This window comes from Salmo salar, chromosome 14 (genome assembly GCF_965601325.2).
Source record: "Salmo salar chromosome 14, fSalSal1, whole genome shotgun sequence".
Classification (NCBI taxonomy): Eukaryota; Metazoa; Chordata; class Actinopteri; order Salmoniformes; family Salmonidae; genus Salmo; species Salmo salar.
Window position 1 is genome coordinate 84,432,501 of NC_138304.1, and position 23,383 is coordinate 84,455,883.

Sequence of the window (23,383 nt, forward strand, 5' to 3'; positions counted from 1 at the left end):
GAGTAAGGGAGAGAGAGGGAGAGAGGGAGTAAGGGAGAGAGAGGGAGAGAGGGAGAGAGAGGGAGAGAGGGAGAGAGAGAGAGAGAGGGGGAGTAAGGGAGAGAGAGGGAGAGAGAGAGTAAGGGAGAGAGAGAGAGAGCGGGAGTAAGAGAGAGAGAGAGAGAGAGAGAGAGGGAGTAAGGGAGAGAGCAAGAAAAGAACACTAATGGTTATTTATTTCTCCTAATTTGATTGATTGACTGAATAAAATCAGTGTGTTGGAAACTATGTGAGTTATACACTGTGTGTTAGATACCTACCTGGTTGAAGAGGCTGTGTAACTCTGTGAGCATGTCTGTCACAGGTAGGTCGAGGTAATGAGCAAAGTCCCCCAATCCCAGTCTGTATCCCCAAAGTTTCCTGGCTTTGCTAGCCTGCTGCTCTAACACAGTATCTGTCGTCCCCGCTCTCAGCCTGCACATAGAAAATACATGGTTAAGAAATACATTTCCTACTGTCCAGGCTTGTGGCTAGAAGCTTGGTTTTGTCCATTTAATGCAGCGGTATTCAAAGTCTGGGCGCAAGTATTGCAGTGGGGTCACCAAATTAAATATATATATAAAAATTGGGAACCAGTACAGATTATTTTATGGGACAATATACAAACTTTATTGAGAAATAATTTGAAATTTGATTGAGTAAATGTATGTATTGGTTGTCTTAATGTTGATAGGAGAGATGAGAATGTAATGAATTGAAGGTTATTTGTTGCTGTGAAAATAAAAATGTACCGGTTTTAAGGATGTGTCATTAGATTTGGGGTGGGAAGAATTTCTGGCGCCAAAAATGGGGTCCCCGCTGAAAAAGTTTGAAAACCACAGATTTAAATGGAAAAATCAAGTACATCTCAAATAATTTGAAATACTATACTTTCTAGTATCTGAAGCTATTCAACATATTCCTTTGACATAGATCTGCCATTTTCCTTAGTACTATTTCCCAGTATTATCAGTAAACCCAGTAGTATTTCCTAGTAAACCCACTAGCATTTCAGTAGTATTACCCACTATTATAACTAAACCCAGTAGTATTTCAGTAGCATAACCCCAGTATTATCAATATGTCCAGTTTAATTTCAGTAGTATTTCCCAGTATTATCAGTAAACCCTGTAGGATTTCCCAGTTCGACGAGTAAACCCAGTAATATTAGTCGTAGTATTTCCCAGTAAATCCAGTAATATTAGTCGTAGTATTTCCCAGTAATATTAGTCGTAGTATTTCCCAGTAAACCCAGTAATATTAGTCGTAGTATTTCCCAGTAAACCCAGCAATATTAGTCATAGTATTTCCCAGTAAACCCAGCAATATTAGTCGTAGTATTTCCCAGTAAACCCAGTAATATTAGTCGTAGTATTTCCCAGTAAACCCAGTAATATTAGTCGTAGTATTTCCCAGTAAACCCAGTAATATTAGTCGTAGTATTTCCCAGTAAACCCAGTAATATTAGTCGTAGTATTTCCCAGTAAACCCAGCAATATTAGTCGTAGTATTTCCCTGTAAACCCAGCAATATTAGTCGTAGTATTTCCCAGTAAATCCAGTATTATTTCCCCAGTATGACACCCTTAAAATGTCACAAAACGAGGTACAAGAGATCACTCATCCCCTACCTACCCAGTCAGACACCTAAACAAAAACAGAATGTACGATTTTAGAATAAACATTTATAAAATTTTGAAATGTTCTTATTCATTCAACATCAACGTTTTGTTACATCAGCAAAACAATTCTGTTTTTAAAAACTATTAAGGACCTGTAATAACGCTTAACAACCAATAGTAAAGCAAATCCCAACTCACCCGAGCCTTCGCGCTAGTCTATTGAACTGCAGTAGGCTGCTGTTGCTAGGGACACGCATTGGGCCCTTTGCTAGGCTCAGCTGGCAGTCATCAAACGACAGGTCTGTGATGGGCAGCTCCAGGGCCCTATCAGAGCACGGAGAGAGCAGTCAGGACCCACCCCCTGACATGTCAGATATACTGTATATGTTGCAGGCATTTAGAGAAGTATAAGACACAGATAGCCAGATGTAAACGATGCAACCTGGGGAGGCCACACACACACACACAACTAACTTGGCCATGATGCTTCTGACATTATTGGCGAACAGAGCAGGGTTGTTCTTCTCTTCCTCAGAAGGAGTGTAGAGAGGCAGGTACTGCATGGAAGAAAAACTCATTGTTATCACCTGCCCATCTTCCATTTCTCTTTCTTCAAGAGAGATTGGACGTCCGCACGCAATAAGACGCCCCACTATGTACCAATGGGGTCATATTTGCTGAGTCCACCTTTAAAAAAGAACCGTTACCTCAATCTCTATGGGGTTGTGAAACTGGCACAGTGTCAGCCACAGTATCTCAAACCTGAGTGGAAAGCGAGAGAGAGTAATCAGTTGATTCAGAAAGAAAAAAGGGGGAGGGGTGATGAGAGAAGTTGCGCACGCGGATATTGTGAAGATTAACCACAGGCCTAAAAACACAACATTCTCGTCCAATCTAAAACATCTCGCCAGTTGTGTGCCGCTTTTGAATATTGATGAGTGATTGTCAAGGACGCACAGAAATCCCAAAATGTGTGGAGCTTTTGTTTGCAATGTGTGATCTATAGGCTAAGAGAGCTTCATCAACTGTTTATTGATGAAGTGTTGTAATAGTGTGAGAAGAAAACCTATTTGGTGAGAATTACAACACAGGCTACAACGTCTATTCTAGCTCCTAAAGGGGCAGTAGCCTACCTTGGGTATATAAAAAAAGGGTTTTATCTGCAGTTATTCTATTGCTATTTATTTTGTTACCAATCAAATTTACATGTTAATAGTATCTTCTGATTACAATTATTATGTCTCATATTTTACCAAAATGCAATCTATTAGCTTCCAAAATATAAGTACTGGAAGTATATCTAGCTGTCCGATAACGCATTCTGATTGAATGGCTGCTCCTGTACTTTGTAAAAACAGAGTACATGTTGGGAAAAGATCTTGGTTCCTTTCTAAACATAGCAATGTGAATGCAAAGAGGACTCTGTCCACAAAATAGGTGAAGCGAACTGGCTAAAGAGTTGAGTCCTCATTCAAAGGCAAGGGCAGTATGAATACAAAGAAACTGAGTTCACTTTAAAGAGGACTGAGATCAGTTCTTTTAAAGAGGCCTATATGTGAAAACACCCTAAGAGACAGAGAGACCAAGAGACAGAGAGATGAAAATAATGAGGAAGAGATACTCACGCTCCAGGGCCTTGCCATGTCCACGTGATCGTATCCTGTCGGAAGAGGAAATTAGTTACACAGCAAGAATGGGGCCTACACAGAGGCTGCATCTGAATACTTTCCACTGGCTTCCTCTCCTCTGTGGGCCAGAGACACAGACGCATGAATAGGGATCAAATCGTACGACGTACATCATTGTCTGTTTTTGTCCGTCAAAAACTCAAGCCAACTATTTTCAGACGAGTTCTGACGCGTTTTATCTGTCTAAAGACAGACCATTTGTCAGACAGTCTGTTGTCATTCATCTGTCAACAGAAAACTCCCATTGAAAAAGCATTGGCTCCATCCGAAATACTCGAACACAAAACCACAGTGTGCTCATGGCCTAAATGAGTGACACACAGCAGGACTGGCGCCTACACAGAGGTTGCATCTCAATACTCTACAGAGGCTTCCTTTCCCCTCTCCTTTGTCTACAATGGTCTGAAAACTATGTACAAGTGAAAGCAACTTGGGGCATCTTCTATTTGAGACTTGCTTTGACTTTCAGTTATTTTGTGCTATTGCAGGTCAAGAGGAGAGGACGACATTGTAGAGATGAAATATCACTCCGCACGATTATGAAGCCACTCAAAACGGACACAGACTGACTCACGCCTTGAGAAGAGAGAATCTGTCAACAGACGAAGGGAGGGAGAGGGGAAGGAAAGATATGGAAAGGAAAGTGGGAATGGAGAGAGGGTGGTTTGGAGGAGAAGAGGGAGGGAAGGAGAGTAGTTGTATGCTTACCATTTTGTTGGGGTAACGTAGGACTACTGGTTGGACTGGAACTGCTGGAATGAAGGCCCCTGAGAGAGAGAAATGTTACTGAGTGAGCTCGAGTGTGTGTCTGTGCGTATTTGTGTGTGTGTGTGTCTATGTGAGCATATTCATACTCTCCCATATATACCGTATACCGGTTACTTGGAAATAGCCACGGGATGGTTTTTCAATACTGTTGTAACTATCATTTTTTAAATAAATGTGAATATTTCTAGGTACTTAAGTATACTGAAAAATATATATAAAACGCAACATGTAAAGCATAAGTACGATGTTTCATGAACTGAAATAAAAGATCTCCGAAATTTTCCAAATGCATACAAAGCTTATTTCTCTCAAATGTAATGCACAAATGGATTTCTCCTTTTCCAAAATAATCCATCCACCTGACAGGTGTGGCATATCAAGAAGCTGATTAAACAGCATGATCACTACACAGGTGCACCTTGTGCTGGGGACAATATAGAGCTGACCCTATTTAGTCGACTGGTCAATTGTTTGGTCACTAGGCTGTTGGTGGGCCGAGCGGTCTAAAAGATATAGGTTTTTATGGCATATGAGACACCGGTCTGATTCCCGCCTGTCTCAGTGGACTAATCCATTGCTGAGGCCGCGGGGTTGGCTCACCATTATCACCAATAGTGCATTTACCGTTCATTCCCATCATTTCTAATGTTTTGTTCCGGCCATTTCTGTTAATGCATTCAATACATTCTTATATTCTTTAACCTTTCTCATTGTCGAGGGGACCACACAACCTAGGCTACATTTGTGAGGAACAAGTTTTGGTTTATTTCATTCCATTTAGGAGTTGTCAATCAATTCATTGTCGTTTGTTTGTAGCGCTCCTGTCAATGTTGAGTAAGGACGCACACCTGATTATACATAGAAGTAGGCCGAGGCCACCTGGCCTGCACACAAATGTAGGCCTATAAAAATGTGCCCAATTGGGGATCTGATAGTATTTCTGATTGTCTTAATGCACCACCACCGTGGAACTTCTCAAAGTAATAAATTCTTCACCTCAAACAGCAAGTAAACAAAGTCTGTTCTTACATGACATTAGTTCCTCAACTCAGCCTAGTTGAAAAATCTTTCAACCACTCACCGTGAAAAGAAAAAGAATGGTCATGCTCTGATCCAGTGGAAACGTCATAAAATAAGCCTACCTGATTATTTCTTATCCCTTTCGCAAATAGCCTACAGCTATGTCTGTCTGGAGCTGACTGGAGCAGGAAACTGAGGGCCCAGAAAATGTTACACAATGTTGCAAGTTTGCTAGTGCTAGCTTCAGGCTGGACCAAGTTAATAAATAACGCAATGTTTCAAGCTCCTTGCAGACAGGCCATGCGTAGCCAATGTGATTTATATAAAAAAAAAAAATTTAATCAAGATATTTTCTACCTGCAGGCTGCAATGTTATTTGTTGGCCTTATGTAGGCTATTTTTATATAGTTGGCAATGGCAATAGAAGTTACTTTGAGAATTTTGATTAACTACATGATAATAATTTTGAGATACGAAGACTATTATAAATGAAAAGAAAACTGTTCCACGAAAATGTGCACATAAAAAGAATAACTGGCATGCAGATCGGTAGAAATGGTAAGATAAATCGGCACTCCAAATGGTAGCCTATTCGTAGCATTACAGCAGGAGCTGAAAAGCAGACTCTGCAAAGGCCAGCAGCAGTAGGAGGAAGAGGGTCGAAACAACAGCCTTAGGACAATAAAAAGCCACTAAAATGTGCAGTTTTGTCACACAACACAATGCCACAGATGTCTCAAGTTGAGGGAGTGTGCAATTTGCTAGACCTGTCTCCCCAGTGGGTTAGCCTGTCTCCCCAGTGGGTTAGCCTGTCTCCCCAGTGGGTTAGCCTGTCTCCCCAGTGGGTTAGCCTGTCTCCCCAGTGGGTTAGCCTATGCTGCGCCCCTGCCCAGTCATGTGAAATCCAAATATTAGGGACTAATGAATTTATTTCAATTGACTGATTTCTTATAAGAACTGTAACTCAGTAAAATCATTACATTTTTAGCATGTTGCGTTTATATTTTTGTTCAGTATAAATACCTGCAGTCAACTTACTTGTGCCATTTCACCTGTCACATAACTGTTCGTAATGAAGCTTAGCGGTAGACCCCAGTCACCTGATGTGTGTTTACAAGCACACAACATTAAGAGACTGGAGCCTTGGGAGTCACTCACTATTGTGCAACATGAGCCAGGTGACGTAGTTACAGTATGGAATTCACAACTAAATGTTTGCTAGCTAGATTCGCCATGGGATTCTACATGTACTTGTTAGCATTGCTAACTTTCACATTATAGACTCAGTGGGGTTTGAAAACAGTGCCGCTATTACCGAATAACCTGGGATGGCATAAGGTTGGTATGAAGGTATGACAATCTGGACAACGCCCAAGCCTAATTCACACTCGGTGGATGACTGACATTCTGACAACCTTCTGTGTGTGTGTGTGTGTGTGTGTGTGTGTGTGTGTGTAAGATGACTGACAACCTTCCCCCTGAGGTCACACAATGTCAAAATCCTGTGTTAATGGTTAGTGTTATACAGTAGTACAGCCTGGACGTGAAACTGCTGGAGACTACCCTGACCTCTGGGTGCAATGGGACTAGAGGTCGACCGATTAATTGGAATGGCCGATTAATTAGGGGCGATTTCAAGTTTTCATAACAATCGGTAATCGGTATTTTTGGCCACCGATTTGCCGATTTTGTTTAATAATGTATTTTTTTTTTTTTTTTTAACTAGGCAAGTCAGTTAAGAACACATTCTTATTTTCAATGACGGCCTAGGAACGGTGGGTTAACTGCCTTGTTCAGGGGCAGAACGACAGATTTTTACCTTGTCAGCTTGGGGATTCAATCTTGCAACCTTACGGTTAACTAGTCCAATGCTCTAACCACCTGCTTTAAATTGCACTCCACGAGGAGCCTGCCTGTTACGCGAATGCAGTAAGAAGCCAAGGTAAGTTGCTAGCTAGCATTAAACTTATCTTATAAAAAACAATCAATCAATCATAATCACTAGTTAACTACACATGGTTGATGATATTACTAGTTTATCTAGCCTGTCCTGCGTTGCATATAATCAATGCGGTGCGCATTTGCGAAAAAGGACTGTCAATGCTCCGTGTACCTAACCATAAACATCAATGTCTTTCTTAAAATCAATACACAAGTATATATTTTTAAACCTGCATATTTAGTTAATATTGCCTGCTAACATTAATTTCTTTTAACTAGGGAAAATGTGTCACCTCTGCAACAGAGTCAGGGTATATGCAGCAGTTTGGGCCGCCTGGCTCGTTGCGAACTGTGAAGACTATTTCTTCCTAACAAAGACAGCCGACTTCGCCAAACAGGGGATGATTTAACAAAAGCACATTTGCGAAAAAAGCACAATCGTTGCACGATTGTACCTAACCATAAACATCAATGCCTTTCTTAAAATTAATACACAGAAGAGTATATATTTAAACCTGCATATTTAGCTAAAAGAAATCCAGGTTAGCAGGCAATATTAACCAGGTGAAATTGTGTCAGTTCTCTTGCGTTCATTGCGCGCAGAGTCAGGGTATATGCAACAGTTTGGGCCGCCTGGCTCGTTGCAAACTAATTTGCCAGAATTTTACGTAATTATGATTATTAAGGTTGTGCAATGTAACAGGAATATTTAGACTTAGGTATGCCACCCGTTAGATAAAATACGGAACGGTTCCATATTTCACCGAAAAAATAAACGTTTTGTTTTCGAGATGATAGTTTCCGGATTCGACCATATTAATGACCTAAGGCTCGTATTTGTGTGTTTATTATATGATAATTAAGTCTATGATTTGATAGAGCAGTCTGACTGAGCGGTGGTAGGCATCAGCAGGCTCGTAAGCATTCATTCAAACAGCACTTTCGTGCGTTTTGCCAGCAGCCCTTCGCAATTCGTCAAGCATTGCGCTGTTTATGACTTCAAGCCTATCAACCCCCAAGATTAGACTGGTGTAACCGATGTGAAATGGCTAGCCAGTTAGCCGGGTGCGCGCTAATAGCGTTTCAAACGTCACTCGCTCTGAGACTTGGAGTAGTTGTTCCCCTTGCTCTGCATGGGTAACACTGCTTCGAGGGTGGCTGTTGTCGATGTGTTCCTGGTTTGAGCCCAGGTAGGAGCGAGGAGAGGGATGGAAGCTATACTGTTACACTGGCAATACTAAAGTGCCTATAAGAACATCCAATAGTCAAAGGTATATGAAATACAAATCGTATAGAGAGAGAAATAGTCCTATAATTCCTATAATAACTACAACCTAAAACTTCTTACCTGGGAATATTAAAGACTCATGTTAAAAGGAACCACCAGCTTTCATATGTTCTCATGTTCTAAGCAAGGAACTTAAACGTTAGCTTTTTTACATGGCACATATTGCACTTTTACTTTCTTCTCCAACACTTTGTTTTTGAATTATTTAAACCAAATTGAACATGTTTCATTATTTATTTGAGGCTAAATTGATAGTATTTATGTATTATATTAAGTTAAAATAAGTGTTCATTCAGTATTGTTGTAATTGTCATTATTACAAATAAAAAATAAAAATCGACCGATTAATCGGTATCGGCTTTTTTTGGTCCTCCAATAATCAGTATCGGCATTGAAAAATCATAATCGGTCAACCTCTAAATGGGACCATTACCACTAGGATACTGTAGGAGTTATGACTGGATGATTATGTAGGAGTATGGAGAGAGAGAGAGGGATGAGGAGGTATGAGAGGGAGAGAGAGGAGAGAGGGGGCAAGAGAAAGAAAGAGGGGATAGAGAAAGAGGGGGAGAGAGGGGCATATGCATGTGAAGGTCAGTGTGAGATTGACATTTTAGTACAGCAGAGAGGAAGACATGAGGGAATTCAGGAAAGAAAGAGAAGATCAGACAAAAGTGAAAAGGGAAGATATGATTAAGACATACTGTATGCCAGGGCTGTTTGGCAGAGAGCCAGTGAGAGGACTAAACAAGAGAGACATTGGACAGCTAAATCCAGACAAGATCGAGATACTTATTGTTGGAGCCAAAGTACAGTGAGAGAATTTGGCCTCACATTTTAATTCACGGGCAATAAAGGTAAAACACCAGGTAAAAAAAAACGAGGTGTTTTATTCTATTGGTTTTTAAATCAATCCATGATTGTGCACCCCAATACATGTCAGACATGCTTTTAAGTTATGTACCCAGTAGGTCCCTCAGATCCTCTGGAACTGGCCTTATAACTATCCCAAAGCCTAGAACCAAGAGGCATGGAGAGGCAGCCTTTAGTTACTATGCCCCCAGCCTCAGGAATAGCCTGCCAGAGAACCTGAGGGGGACCAAGAGGCATGGAGAGACAGCCTTTAGTTACTATGCCCCCAGCCTCAGGAATAGCCTGCCAGAGAACCTGAGGGGGACCAAGAGGCATGGAGAGACAGCCTTTAGTTACTATGCCCCCAGCCTCAGGAATAGCCTGCCAGAGAACCTGAGGGGGACCAAGAGGCATGGAGAGACAGCCTTTAGTTACTATGCCCCCAGCCTCAGGAATAGCCTGCCAGAGAACCTGAGGGGGACCAAGAGGCATGGAGAGACAGCCTTTAGTTACTATGCCCCCAGCCTCAGGAATAGCCTGCCAGAGAACCTGAGGGAGACTGAAACTGTGGACATATTTAAAAGATCTTTAAAAAAAACACACCTTTTTAGCTTTGCTTTTCCTTAGGGTGCTTTTTAGTTGTTCAGATTTTACTGTTATTCTTTAGTTTTTTTATCCTCTTACTTAAATATTTCATTTTATTTTCATTGTTTTTATTTGTTTTTTCCTGAAGAACATTGTATTGCATTTCTGAAATGTGCTGTATAAATACAAATGGATTTGGACAGAGACACTAACAACCCAGAGTTAAACTAACAGCTGGGTTTGAAGGGGCAACACTACACAGACGGGAACACGCTTAGATAAACAGGGATTTACAGCTCCAGTCTGAGATTTGGTCAGTTAAATTCCTAATATATAACTATTTACCTTGTCATAGTTCAAAATATAAGAAAGTTACTCCATTGTTTACAAACAACAATGTATGCCTTTCCTTGCATCTGGAGCCCTGTCTATGAATTTCTGTGGTTACATTTCCCTCGCCCCATCTCTCAGCTGTATACCATCCCAAATGGCGAGGACACCATTTTGTTGTTTTTCGTTTTCCAGAATGTAGCTTAACTGAACAGGGTGAGACAGGTTTAGAAAAGCACGGCTTATGGGGACAGGACAGTGACACAGGGGTAGAACAGAAGGGATTACTCTGTGGGGACAGCTACAATGAAGAGGGGTCACTAGTGGGAACACACACACAAAGCCACAACACACACACGCTGAACAGAGACACACACACACACACACACTGAACAGAGACACACACACACACTGAACAGAGACACGCGCACGCTGAACAGAGACACGCGCACGCTGAACAGAGACACGCGCACGCTGAACAGAGACACGCACACGCTGAACAGAGACACGCACACGCTGAACAGAGACACGCACGCTGAACAGAGACACGCACGCTGAACAGAGACACGCACGCTGAACAGAGACACGCACGCTGAACAGAGACACGCACGCTGAACAGAGACGCGCACGCTGAACAGAGACGCACACGCTGAACAGAGACGCACACGCTGAACAGAGACGCACACGCTGAACAGAGACGCACACGCTGAACAGAGACGCACACGCTGAACAGAGACACACACACACACGCTGAACAGAGACACACACACACACGCTGAACAGAGACACACACACGCTGAACAGAGACACACAAACGCTGAACAGAGACACACACACACTGAACAGAGACACACACACACACACGCTGAACAGAGACACACACACACACACGCTGAACAGAGACACACACACGCTGAACAGAGACACACACACACACACACGCTGAACAGAGACACAGACACACACACACGCTTAACAGAGACACACACACACACACACGCTGAACAGAGACACACACACACACACACGCTGAACAGAGACACACACACACACGCTGAACAGAGACACGCACACACACGCTGAACAGAGACACGCACACACACGCTGAACAGAGACACGCACACACACGCTGAACAGAGACACGCACACACACGCTGAACAGAGACACGCACACACACGCTGAACAGAGACACGCACACACACGCTGAACAGAGACACGCACACACACACTGAACAGAGACACGCACACACACGCTGAACAGAGACACGCACACACACGCTGAACAGAGACACGCACACACACGCTGAACAGAGACACGCACACACACGCTGAACAGAGACACGCACACACACGCTGAACAGAGACACGCACACACACGCTGAACAGAGACACGCACACACACGCTGAACAGAGACACGCACACACACGCTGAACAGAGACACGCACACACACGCTGAACAGAGACACACACACACACGCTGAACAGAAACACGCACACACTGAACAGAGACACGCACACACTGAACAGAGACACGCACACACTGAACAGAGACACGCACACACTGAACAGAGACACGCACACACTGAACAGAGACACGCACACACTGAACAGAGACACGCACACACTGAACAGAGACACGCACACGCTGAACAGAGACACGCTGAACAGAGACACACACACACTGAACAGAGACACGCACACACTGAACAGAGACACGCACACACTGAACAGAGACACGCTGAACAGAGACACGCACACACTGAACAGAGACACGCACACACTGAACAGAGACACGCTGAACAGAAACACACACACTGAACAGAGACACGCTGAACAGAGACACACACACTGAACAGAGACACGCACACACTGAACAGAGACACGCACACACTGAACAGAGACACGCACACACTGAACAGAGACACGCACACACTGAACAGAGACACGCACACGCTGAACAGAGACACGCACACGCTGAACAGAGACACGCACACGCTGAACAGAGACACGCACACGCTGAACAGAGACACGCACACACTGAACAGAGACACATACACGCTGAACAAAGACACGCTGAACAGAGACACACACACACTGAACAGAGACACACACACACTGAACAGAGACACACACACACTGAACTGAAATACACACACATGGAAGTGCGCATTCAAGACTCACATACACAGTGACAGGCACAAGGGGTGCGATTTTCAAACCCCACTGAGACTCTTTAATGCAAACATTAGCAATGAGAGAGGGCGAGCGAGACAGACACACACACACACAGCGAGAGAGAGTAACACAGCGAGCGACACAGACAGACAGATGAGGACCTGGTCAGCATAAAGAACACATACCAGGCTTGAATGTGATGAGGCAGGATCTGTTGGTACACGTCCCCTCTGGAAATATCATTATCTGCAAACACACACACACACACACACACACACACACACACACACGGGTACTTATCTAAATACACAGTACATTGAATTTGACTTCCAAGATTGAGGAAGGTTGGTCTTCACGTTACCTGAGGCCACTCCCCTCCAGCGTGGGCTCTGCGTTTGATCTCCTCAACCGTCTTCTTGCGAGAATCCTGGTCCGACCGCGACACGAACACTGGCCTTATGAACTTTATCAGAGCTGGTGGGGCAGGGAGAGACAGAAGGGGATGAGGGAAAGACATTGGGGAGAGAGGGGGAGGTGGGGGAAGGGGGAGAGAGAAAGATGGAGATAAAGAGAAAGGGAGGGAAAGAGGAATGATAGAGATGAATGATTAGCACAGCATAATATCATTATAAGTATAATAATGTGATAATGACAATATAATGACAATATGGTCATCATTAACACCTGGTCTCACCACCTCATACTGTTCCTCTCTCCAACTGTCATGTCCACTCTGATAACCTCACTAACACACAACAGTCACTATCTATCAGAAGACTATGGTTCTCACCGCCCCTGACGGAGACTGAGGGGGTTTCTCAGTATGCATACTACCGTGCTCCACACTCTCATGCTCCGAGCACATTCTCCGACAACCTTCTCTTGAGGACATTCTTGTGAGGTTGAGGGTGTGGAGAACGCATAAAACAATACATTCGAGAAGCAGTCACACTCCCCCTACTGTATTACCTCACGCTGCACCTCCCCCAACTGTATTACCTCACGCTGCACCTCCCCCAACTGTATTACCTCACGCTGTACCTCCCCGAACTGTAGTATCCTCACACTGCAACTCTGCATTCGCTGAACCTTCTTCCAGCCAGGGCAATGGCAACCATAGACGATACAAGATGTACACAAACCAAACGCTTTACTTCATAGTTATAAGCTAGATATGTGAACTGTAATTAGGCAGCTAGCTAGTTAATTAAACAGGCAAAAATGTCCTAAAACTAATGTTATGCAAGGTAGATGTAAAGTTTTTTGTGGGTAACTACCAATTCTTCGTAGCTAGCTAGCTTTCCAGTTTGCCCTATTGACTTAGTATGGACATGGGACATACCCATTCACTGAACGGTCTTTCAGCCAGGACAATGGCAATAGAGACGAAAGAAGATATACACAAGGCAACCGTTTTACTTCATAACTATCAGCTAGCTAAATGTGAATTGTAACAATATAGCTTACCAGATAGTTTAAGAGGCAAAAATGACCTAAAACGAATAATATGTAATAGATTCGTGGGTAGCTAGCTAACTATTCTTTGTGGCTATCTGGTTAGCTAACAGTAGTAGCTAGCCCTATTGACCTATTATGGGCTTGCGATCTACAGTACGTAGGCAGGTAAATAGGCCAAAATTAACAGCATGTATTTATTAACGTATCAAGATAAAATATTGTAGTCAGGCAACATATGAGATGTGAATAGGTAACATTTCATTGCCAAGTTGGAGTGAATTTTCTCTCGCTTCCGCTCAAATAATGGCCACCATTGATTTCAACAAATTTCACATAATTTTTAAAGTGGTTGCGTCATATTTCTTTGCATACCTTCCGTTGAAGCTTGTGCATCGATGCATGCTTCACAATATGTACAAACGGAGTATGCATTCGAGAAGTGCCCTCCATGCCCCGTTTTGCATACTTTCATTTGGACTCATACTCTGACCCTCCCACACTCCAATTTGCGTGTTTGGAGCACGGTAGTATGCATTTTGAGACACACTCAGAGAGAATTGAGGAAGACTGCGGTACCAGAGAGAGAGAATGAAGATCAACAGACTGGGAAAGAGAGAGAGATGAGGAAGACTGTGGAACCAGAGAGAGAGAATGAAGATCACAACTAGAGTACACACTTCCCTAGACAGTGAGACAGACTGAAAAGGCCTGACAAATCAGGAAGAGGCAGAGAGAAGGAAAAAGAGAGGTGAGGAAGACAGTGGTATTTAATGAAGATGAGAGAGATGAAAATGAGGACTTCTACTCACTGCCCCAGACGGGGATGTTCTTGCTCTCGGTCTTCATGACGATAGAGGCCATGGTCATGGTGACGGGGATGGCGTCGAAGTAGGACGAGTGAGGGGCCAGGGTGAGGATGGGCGCCTGCGAGGGCGGGGCCGGTTCCCCTTTCACCGTCACCCAATGGAACCCTCCACAGAACCACATGGCACGCATGATCCCCCTCAGGGCGATGTCACAGATCCTGTAGGAGAGAGACTGATTGAGGGCGTGTGTGTTTATTTTCTATTTAACTTTTATTTATACAGGTAAGTACATTTAAGACTTGTTTGCAATTACGTCCTGTTGCGCGCGCGCGCGTGTGTGTGTGTGTGTGTGTGTGTGTGTGTGTGTGTGTGTGTGTGTGTGTGTGTGTGTGTGTGTGTGTGTGTGTGTGTGTGTGTGTGTGTGTGTGTGTGTGTGTGTGTGTGTGTGTTTGCCCTGGCAATGTCAATCGTATCCAAACCTTCTACAAATATTCCACATTTGTCATTATCAGGTGTGTCATTCATTTTATACACCGAGTGTACAAAACATTATATTGAGTTACACCACCGTCGAAGCATTCCACTGGAATGCTGGCCCATGTTGACTCCAATGCTTCCCACAGTTGTGTCAAGTTGGCTGGATGTCCTTTGGATGGTGGACCATTCTTGATACACACGGGAAACTGTTGAGCATGAAAAACCCAGCAGCATTGCAGTTCTTGACATAGTCAAACTGGTGCGTCTGGCACCTACTACCATACCCCATTCAAAAGGAACTTCAATATTTTATCCAGCCCATTCACCCTCTGAATGGCACACAAACAATTCATGTCTCAAGGCTTAACAATCCTTCTTTAACCTGTCTCCTCTCCTTCATCTACACCGATTCATAACTTTCACCTGGCCAGTCTCATGGAAAGAGCAGGTATTCCTAATGTTTTTCCTGTCACTCGCTCACTCACACTGACACACAGTGACAGGCGTACCTCCTCCACCAGGTCTCAGTCTCCACAGCCAGTTCAGATCGTCCCAGAGCGGCAGCGAAGGCAAAGGGCCAGGCCAGCAACATGAGGAGCACTGCAAAGAACAGCCGCACTGGGAACACAGTCACCGTCATCACACCGATCTGAGAGAGGGGGGTGGAGAGAGAAAGAGACTAAAGCAAATGGTCATGCATTCATCCATAAAATTACAGAGAGAAAGAGGGAAATAGAGGGGTACAAATGATCACATTTAAGCGATTGGCCCACACCACACAGGTCAGGACAAGCATCTCTTTTTGTGAAAACAAGTAAAACTACTATAGCTTTGCCTTGGGGCTACACGTTTTCTGACCCTTGTATGAAATAAAATCTAATTGTATCTGTTGCGTACACATATTTTGCAGATGTTCTAGCTCCAAAAGTGCAGTATACCTAACAATACAAAACACACAACTTTCAAAAATAAAAATAAAGAAATATCAGAACGAGCAATGTCAGAGTGCGGAATATAAAGGGTCTGAATGAGTACGTAAATGTGATATCAGTTTTTTATAAAAAATAAATAAAATTAAGCAAAATGGAGCTCTTTGGCATCAACTCAACTCGCCATGTTTGGAGGAGGAGGAATGCTGCCTATGACCCCAAGAACACCATCCCCACCTTCAAACATGGAGGTGGAAACACTATGCTTTGGGGGTGTTTTTCTGCTAAGGGGACAGGACAACTTCACTGCATCAAAGGGACGATGGACAGGGCCATGTACCATCAAATCTTCAGTGAGAACCTCCTTCCCTCAGCCAAGGCATTGAAAATGGGTCGTGGATGGGTATTCCAGCATGACAATGACCCAAAACACACGGCCAAGGCAACAAAGGAGTGGCTCAAGAAGAAGCACATTAAGGTCCTGGAGTGGCCTAGCCAGTCTCCAGACCTTAATCCCATAGAAAATCTGTGGAGGGAGCTGAAGGTTCGAGTTGCCAAATATCAGCCTCGAAACCTTATTGACTTGGAGAAGATTTGCAAAGAGGAGTGGGACAAAATCCCTCCTGAGATGTGTGCAAACCTGGTGGCCAACTACAAGAAACATCTGACCTCTGTTATTGCCAACAAGGGTTTTGCCACCAAGTACTAAGTCATGTTTTACAGAGGGGTCGAATACTTATTTCCCTCATTAAAATGCAAATCATTTTATAACATTTTTGACATGCGGTTTTCTGGATTTTTTTGTTGTTATTCTGTCTCTCACTGTCCAAATAAACCTACCATTAAAATTATAGACTGATCATTTCTTTGTCAGTGGGCAAACGTACAAAATCAGCAGGGGATCAATTACTTTTTCCCCCTCACTGTACATATGAAGTGGGTAAAACAGTATGTAAACATTAAAGTATGTTTTCCCCAGAGTGGTCAGTGCTGGTCTACGGATGAGCAGTGTGAGGATGTGGAAGAGAGCTAGAAAATTAGATTGACCCATCAGGAACGGCTCCGAGTAGAGGCTCGGGCTTGCCTTTAATCATCAACCATCCAGCAATGACAAACAGCTAGTGATCCCTCCTCTTTTTCTCCTTGTTCACTCTACGCTCCTTATGTTAGCGCAATCATGGTCGATGCATACATTAGCTCATACAGAACAAAAAAGTTCATTAAGGTCAAAGGTCGAAGCATCATCTGAGATCAACGCTGATAACTATTGACCCGTCATCACTTGCAGGGAATATGGTCATCTTGCGTGTGTGTGTGTGTGTGTGTGTGTGTGTGTGTGTGTGTGTGTGTGTGTGTGTGTGTGTGTCAGGGTCATGTCATCACTCCTAATAACAGGGTCAAAATGTCACAGCCAGAGGTGGGAAAAGTACCCAATTGTAAAAGTAAAGATACCTTAATAGAAAATGACTCAAGTAAAAGTGAAAGTCACCCATTAAAAACTACTTGAGTAAAAGTCTAAAAGTATTTGGTTTTAAATATACTTAAGCATCAAAAGTATAAATAATTTCTCATTCCACAGATAGCCACTCCAACATAATTTACAAAATAAGCAATTGTGTTTAGGGATTCCACCAGATCAGAGGCAGTAGAGATGTTCTCTTTATAAGTGTGTGAATTGGCCAATTTTTCTGTCCTGCTAAGCATTCGAAACATAACTAGTACTTTTCGGTGTCAGGAAAAATGTATGGAGTAAAAAGTACATTATTTTCAGAAGGAATGTAGTGGAGTAAAAGCTGTCAAAAAGATATGTAGTCAAGTAGCCAGCAGCATACCACCCTGCATCCCACTGCTGGCTTGCTTCTGAAGCTAAGCAGGGTTGGTCCTGGTCAGTCCCTGGATGGGGAGACCAGAAGCGGCTGGAAGTGGTGTTGGAGAGCCAGTAGGAGGCACTCTTTCCTCTGGTCTAAAACATATCCAAACGCCCCAGCACAGTGATTGGGGACACTGCCCTGTGTAGGGTGCTGTCTTTTGGATGGGATGTTAAACGGGTGTGCTGTCTCTCTGAGGTCATTAAAGATCCCATGGCACTTGTCGTAGGGGTGTTAACCCCGGTGTCCTGGCTAAATTTACATGGTCACCTAATCATCCCCAGCTTTCAATTGGCTCATTCATCCCCTTCCTCTCCCCAGGTCTGTAAATGAGAACATGTTCTCAGTCAACTTACCAGGTTAAATAAATGTAAAAAAACAACTTAAGTAGTACTTTAAAGTATTTTTACTAAAGTAGAGGAGGAAGACTACTCACTGCCCCAGACAGCCAACACTGTCATTTCAGATCCCATCTATCTCTAGAGATCTCTCTTCCCTCTCCTACTGGGTGTTACAGTAGTGTGTTGTTCTCCATATTGTACATCTTATCTCTCTATAATTATATTTCCATCTCTGCCTCCCTTCATTACAATGATGTGGTCTCCTTTCCTCTCCCAGGGGACTATGTATTGCTTCTCTTCTCTTTCCTTGTTTAAAAGTAGCCAAGGCAAAATCCGGCCATATCCGTGGAGGAATTTACTTTCTACAGACTTCCATATGCCATTGAAACCAGTAACCTATTGTTTTATAAAGACTTCCATATGCCATTGAAACCAGTAACCTATTGTTTTATAAAGACTTCCATATGCCATTGAAACCAGTAATCTATTTCTCTCATGTTCTATTGGTTTTCAACTTTCTTTCATTGTCTGGTAGCAAAAACATTTGTGGTACCCTACTGCCTTGTGCGTACCCTACTGCCTTGTGCACATTGCCACCCTAATAATGTTAAGAAAAAAATGGTTATAACAACATATTAAGCTAAACGTCCTGATCTATTGCATCAGATTCATTGCTTTTTTAAAGGAGTTTATGTACCTAGGTGTACTGGCTGTATGAATTTGGGATCTATCGTCCCACAACTGTGGAAAGGTAGGTAGTCTAGTGGTTAGAGTGTTGGGCCACTAACCGAAACGTTGCTAGATCGAATCCCCGAGTTGCCAAGGTAAAAATCTGTCGTTCTGCCCCTGGACAAGACAGTTAACCCACTGTTCCTAGGCAGTCATTATAATAATAATTTGTTCTTAACTGACTTGCCTAGTTAAATAAAGGTTCAAAAATAAATAAAACTGTCCCAGAGTCTGGGCTATTTCTTTCTTGACAAGCTGACCAATAGAATAGGTAAACTTTTCTACTATTGGGGATAGTAGATTGACATAGGCGGTGCGTCCATAAAGCTAGGGGAAGCTAAGCTCTCCCTAAGTAAATTTAATTAAATTATAAAAATTATATAGCCTAATTAGCCACTCCTGTCTATACAGAAATAAATAAATAAATAATTCAAAATAGGCTACTAAAGCATGACTTGGCCACAGAGGATCATTAGCTTCCATTACACTTAAAAAAAGAATACATCATGGATTGTTTTAAATTGCATTGCCTAGTCTGAAGGAAAGGCAGCCCGCGCACAACTTGGGCAGCGCACGCTGCAAATACCAAATAGATGATTATTGAGTTGCGACTGTCAGTGGAAAGTACAGTCTGAGCCATGCATATCGCAATATTTCAAAATTCAGTCGCTGGAAAACAGTTTGTAAAGCAAATGGCTATTTATGATTTTGTTGTCATGGAGGACTGATTGGGCTCATTGATTCGAGTTGAAAAATAAACGTTGCGCTCTTGGAATAGCATGCTATAAGCACTAGTGAAAAGTGCTATTTACATGTGAAAAATAAATGCAATATGCTGCATTTGCTGTAGGCCTATTGTTTACCTTTTAGTTGGTGACATTTAGATATCTTGATACGCAGCTGTTTAAAGGGCAAATCCACAGATGAAACAATAACAAAACGGTCACCCGCCTCTGTTTTGGTAATAAACTGAGGGATGGGCAGGGATAAATGTAACCACTCTCAGATTAATAGACAGAGCTATGGATGCAAGGACTGACCATCCATGATATCAAAAGTATTGTTTTAACCATGTTATGAGGCTATACAGTGTTTGTTTACATTTAAATGTTTACAAACATTGGAGAAAAACAAGCTTATATTTTGGGTTCTCATGGAGTGTGACAGTTGAACTAAGCTCATGACGCATTTATAAGTTATATTCTTCAAGAATCAATGGAGAGATATATAAACTCAGCAAAAAAGAAACCTCCCTTTCTCAGGACCCTGTCTTTCACAGATAATTCATAAAAATCCAAATAACTTCACAGATCTTCATTGTAAAGGGTTTAAACACTGTTTCCCATGCTTGTTCAAATGAACCATAAACAATGAATGAACATGCACCTGTGGAACCTTAAAGACACTAAAGAGGCATTTCTACTGACTCTGAAAAACACCAAAAGAAAGATGCCCAGGGTCCCTGCTCATCTGTGTGAACGTGCCTTAGGCATGCTGCAAGGAGGCATAAGGACTGCAGATGTGGCCAGGGCAATAAATTGCAATGTCCTTACTGTGAGACGCCTAAGACAGAGCTACAGGGAGACAGGACGGAGAGCTGATCGTCCTCGCAGGGGCAGACCACGTGTAACACCTGCACAGGATCGGTACATCCGAACATCACACCTGCGGGACAAGTACAGAAATGTCCGGGAACTTGCAGATGCCTTGGTGGAAGAGTGGGGTAACATCTCACAGCAAGAACTGGCATATCTGGTGCAGTCCATGAGGAGGAGATGCACTGCAGTACTTAATGCAGCTGGTGGCCACACCAGATACTGACTGTTACTTTTGATTTTGACCCCCCCTTTGTTCAGTTACACATTATTCCATTTCTGTTAGTCACATGTCTGTGGAACTTGTTCAGTTTATGTCTCAGTTGTTGAATCTTGTTATATTCATACAAATATTTACAAGTGTTAAGTTTTTAAAAAATCAACGCAGTTGACAGTGAGAGGACATTTCTTTTTATATATATATATATATATATATATATATATATACACACACACACACACACACACACGTTCAAAAGTTTGGGGTCACTTAGAAATGTCCTTGTTTTTGAAAGAAAAGCACATTTTGTCCATTAAAATAACATCAAATTGATCAGAAATACAGTGTAGATATTGTTAATGTTGTAAATGACTATTGCAGCTGGAAACTGCTGATTTTTAATGGGATATCTACAAAGGCGTACAGAAGCCCATTCTCAGCAACCATCACTCCTGTGTTCCAATGGCACGTTGTGTTAGCTAATCCAAGTTTATCATTTTAAAAGGCTAATAGATCATTAGAAAACCCTTTTGCAATTATATTAGCACAGCTGAAAACTATTGCTCTGATTAAAGAAGCAATAAAACTGGCCTTCTTTAGACTAGTTGAGTATCTGGAGCATCAGCATTTGTGGGTTCGATTACAGGTTCAAAATGGCCAGAAACAAAGACATATTCTTCTGAAACTCGTCAGTATATTCTTGTTCTGAGAAATGAAGGCTATTCCATGCAAGAAATTGCCAAAAAACTGAAGATCTCGTACAACACTGTGTACTACTCCCCTCACAGAATAGGCAAACTGGCTCGAGCCAGAATAGAAAGAGGAGTGGGAGGCCCCAGTGCACAACTGAGCAAGAGGACAAGTACATTAGAGTGTCTAGTTTGAAAAACAGACGCCTCAAGTCCTCAACTGGCAGCTTCATTAAATAGTACCCGCAAAACACCAGTCAACGTCAACAGTGACTCCGGGATGCTGGCCTTCTAGGCAGAGTTGCATAGAAAAAGCCAAATCTCACACTGGCCAATAAATAAAAAGATTCAGATGGGCAAAATGACAGTGGACAGAGGAACTCTGCCTAGAAGGCCAGCATCCCAAAGTCGCCTCTTCACACGAAAAAGTAACCCCGTTGGAAAATATAAATGAAAATGTGAGGGAATTCTTAAATATATATATTTTTGTAAATGTTTATCACATTTGTATTTGGTGTACCCTAGTTTGGGAATACCTGGACAACACTGCGGCAATCCTTACCTACAAGCGTTTTCGAATTGGATCGTCTTTGGATGCCGACAGCAGTCGCACCATTGGAAGACATCGCTTGGAATGTAGTCTATAAAAGCCTATTCCTGCTCTTTTCCCACAATCCATAAAACCCATTTGGTGTGTCATCATAGTGGTCTCTGACTTGTGGTCAGACTCGCTCATGTGGAACAAACCTTTTTTTCCCCAATGCTGATTTGAATGTCATTGAGAAAACAAAGATTTGTCTTATTGGCACCAGGGGAGAGCGTCGGCCATATACCCGGTGAGTGCGCACTGCACACGTTCACTCTTTATCTCTTTATTTCTCTCTCCCCCTTATCGTAGGCATATTATATGACCAACGTCGTTTTTATTGATCTGTTTATCAGTTTCAGCAGACTAGGTTACCCTGTAATTTGTCGTATTAAAAAATATTCTGCTAATGTCTCCAGTCATAGAAAAGTGTAGCAGAATTGCATGAAATGTGGTTTTCCCCAAGCGAAGAAAGAAGAAACGTATCTGATAGGGCCGATAGCCCAGGCCTCTACACTACACACGCTCAGCCCATTGAACGGTATTTTTTGTGAACAGTGATTGAGTTATATTATTAGCCTATACAAATCTACTCGTCACATTACACATAGTAGGCTCTCTTACATACTATACTGTAAGTCTGAACATGCGATGACGCATGGAATGTTTTATTATAAAGGTGCATTTTTATGGACAAAATGTGCTTCCCCAAACTTTAATCTCACGCTCCGCCAATGCATAGGCTAGTGATTTAGCATAGGCTAGTGATCTTTTAAGATTCATTACCATAATCGAAATATGGTTTGTCCTTCTGAGCACCGTGGGTGGACGCCATAATCAGGTTACGCAACAAATGCATATTAGTCCGGTACATTTCTCAAATGTCCGGTAAATTAAAATGCTGCCGGTCAAACGGAAACACGAGCAAATGCACACACTCAGGGGTGGGTCTCTGCCCTCTAAAGGCATCCACATGCATATATTATGACAGCATTTTGTGACGATTTTTTTGTTTCGGTCTACTGCAAGATTTTTGTTATTTTTTTAAACTTTGTGCACATGACAGTTTTCTCGAGGCAAGCCGAAGTTCGGTTGCCGAAGTGTACGCCCCTTCGTCCGTAATTGGTAAACAGTAGGGATTCTTCAATTAAAATGGTTGTCGACTCGTTTTAATGCATTTTTTTTTTTACTTGTGAAATACGGCACCAAACACCTTAGTTAGATGTACAACTGCGCAACTAAGATCTCCTCTGCAAAAACAGCCAACTTAATGACAGATTTGAGTTACCTTACACTGAACAAAAGTATAAATGCAACAAGTGTTGGTCCCATGTTTCATGAACTGGAATAAAAGATCCCAGAAATGTTTCATACACACACAAAAAACTTCACTGTCA

General features: G+C 42.5%; 1 protein-coding gene and 1 long non-coding RNA gene across 3 annotated transcripts in view; one reads left to right on the forward strand and one right to left on the reverse strand.

Annotated features, from left to right (window-relative positions):
* LOC123726799 (uncharacterized) overlaps window positions 1–4,286 on the forward strand; it is a 14,020-nt gene extending 9,734 nt beyond the window's left edge. Inside the window, exon 2 of the long non-coding RNA XR_006758946.2 lies at window positions 3,816–4,286. This is a non-coding gene — a long non-coding RNA (uncharacterized LOC123726799). The remainder of the gene's footprint in view (window positions 1–3,815) is intronic.
* LOC106570327 (lysophosphatidylcholine acyltransferase 1) overlaps window positions 1–23,383 on the reverse strand; it is a 39,816-nt gene that overhangs the window by 8,681 nt on the left and 7,752 nt on the right. For both annotated transcript variants that reach the window (XM_014142524.3, XM_045694815.2), the window contains 10 exons: window positions 15,539–15,678; window positions 14,556–14,770; window positions 12,650–12,762; window positions 12,474–12,534; window positions 4,036–4,094; window positions 3,265–3,299; window positions 2,347–2,401; window positions 2,114–2,196; window positions 1,838–1,963; window positions 300–453 (listed from right to left, as the gene is read on the reverse strand). In XM_014142524.3, coding sequence (XP_013997999.1) covers window positions 300–453; window positions 1,838–1,963; window positions 2,114–2,196; window positions 2,347–2,401; window positions 3,265–3,299; window positions 4,036–4,094; window positions 12,474–12,534; window positions 12,650–12,762; window positions 14,556–14,770; window positions 15,539–15,678 — 1,041 coding nt within the window. The remainder of the gene's footprint in view (window positions 1–299; window positions 454–1,837; window positions 1,964–2,113; window positions 2,197–2,346; window positions 2,402–3,264; window positions 3,300–4,035; window positions 4,095–12,473; window positions 12,535–12,649; window positions 12,763–14,555; window positions 14,771–15,538; window positions 15,679–23,383) is intronic.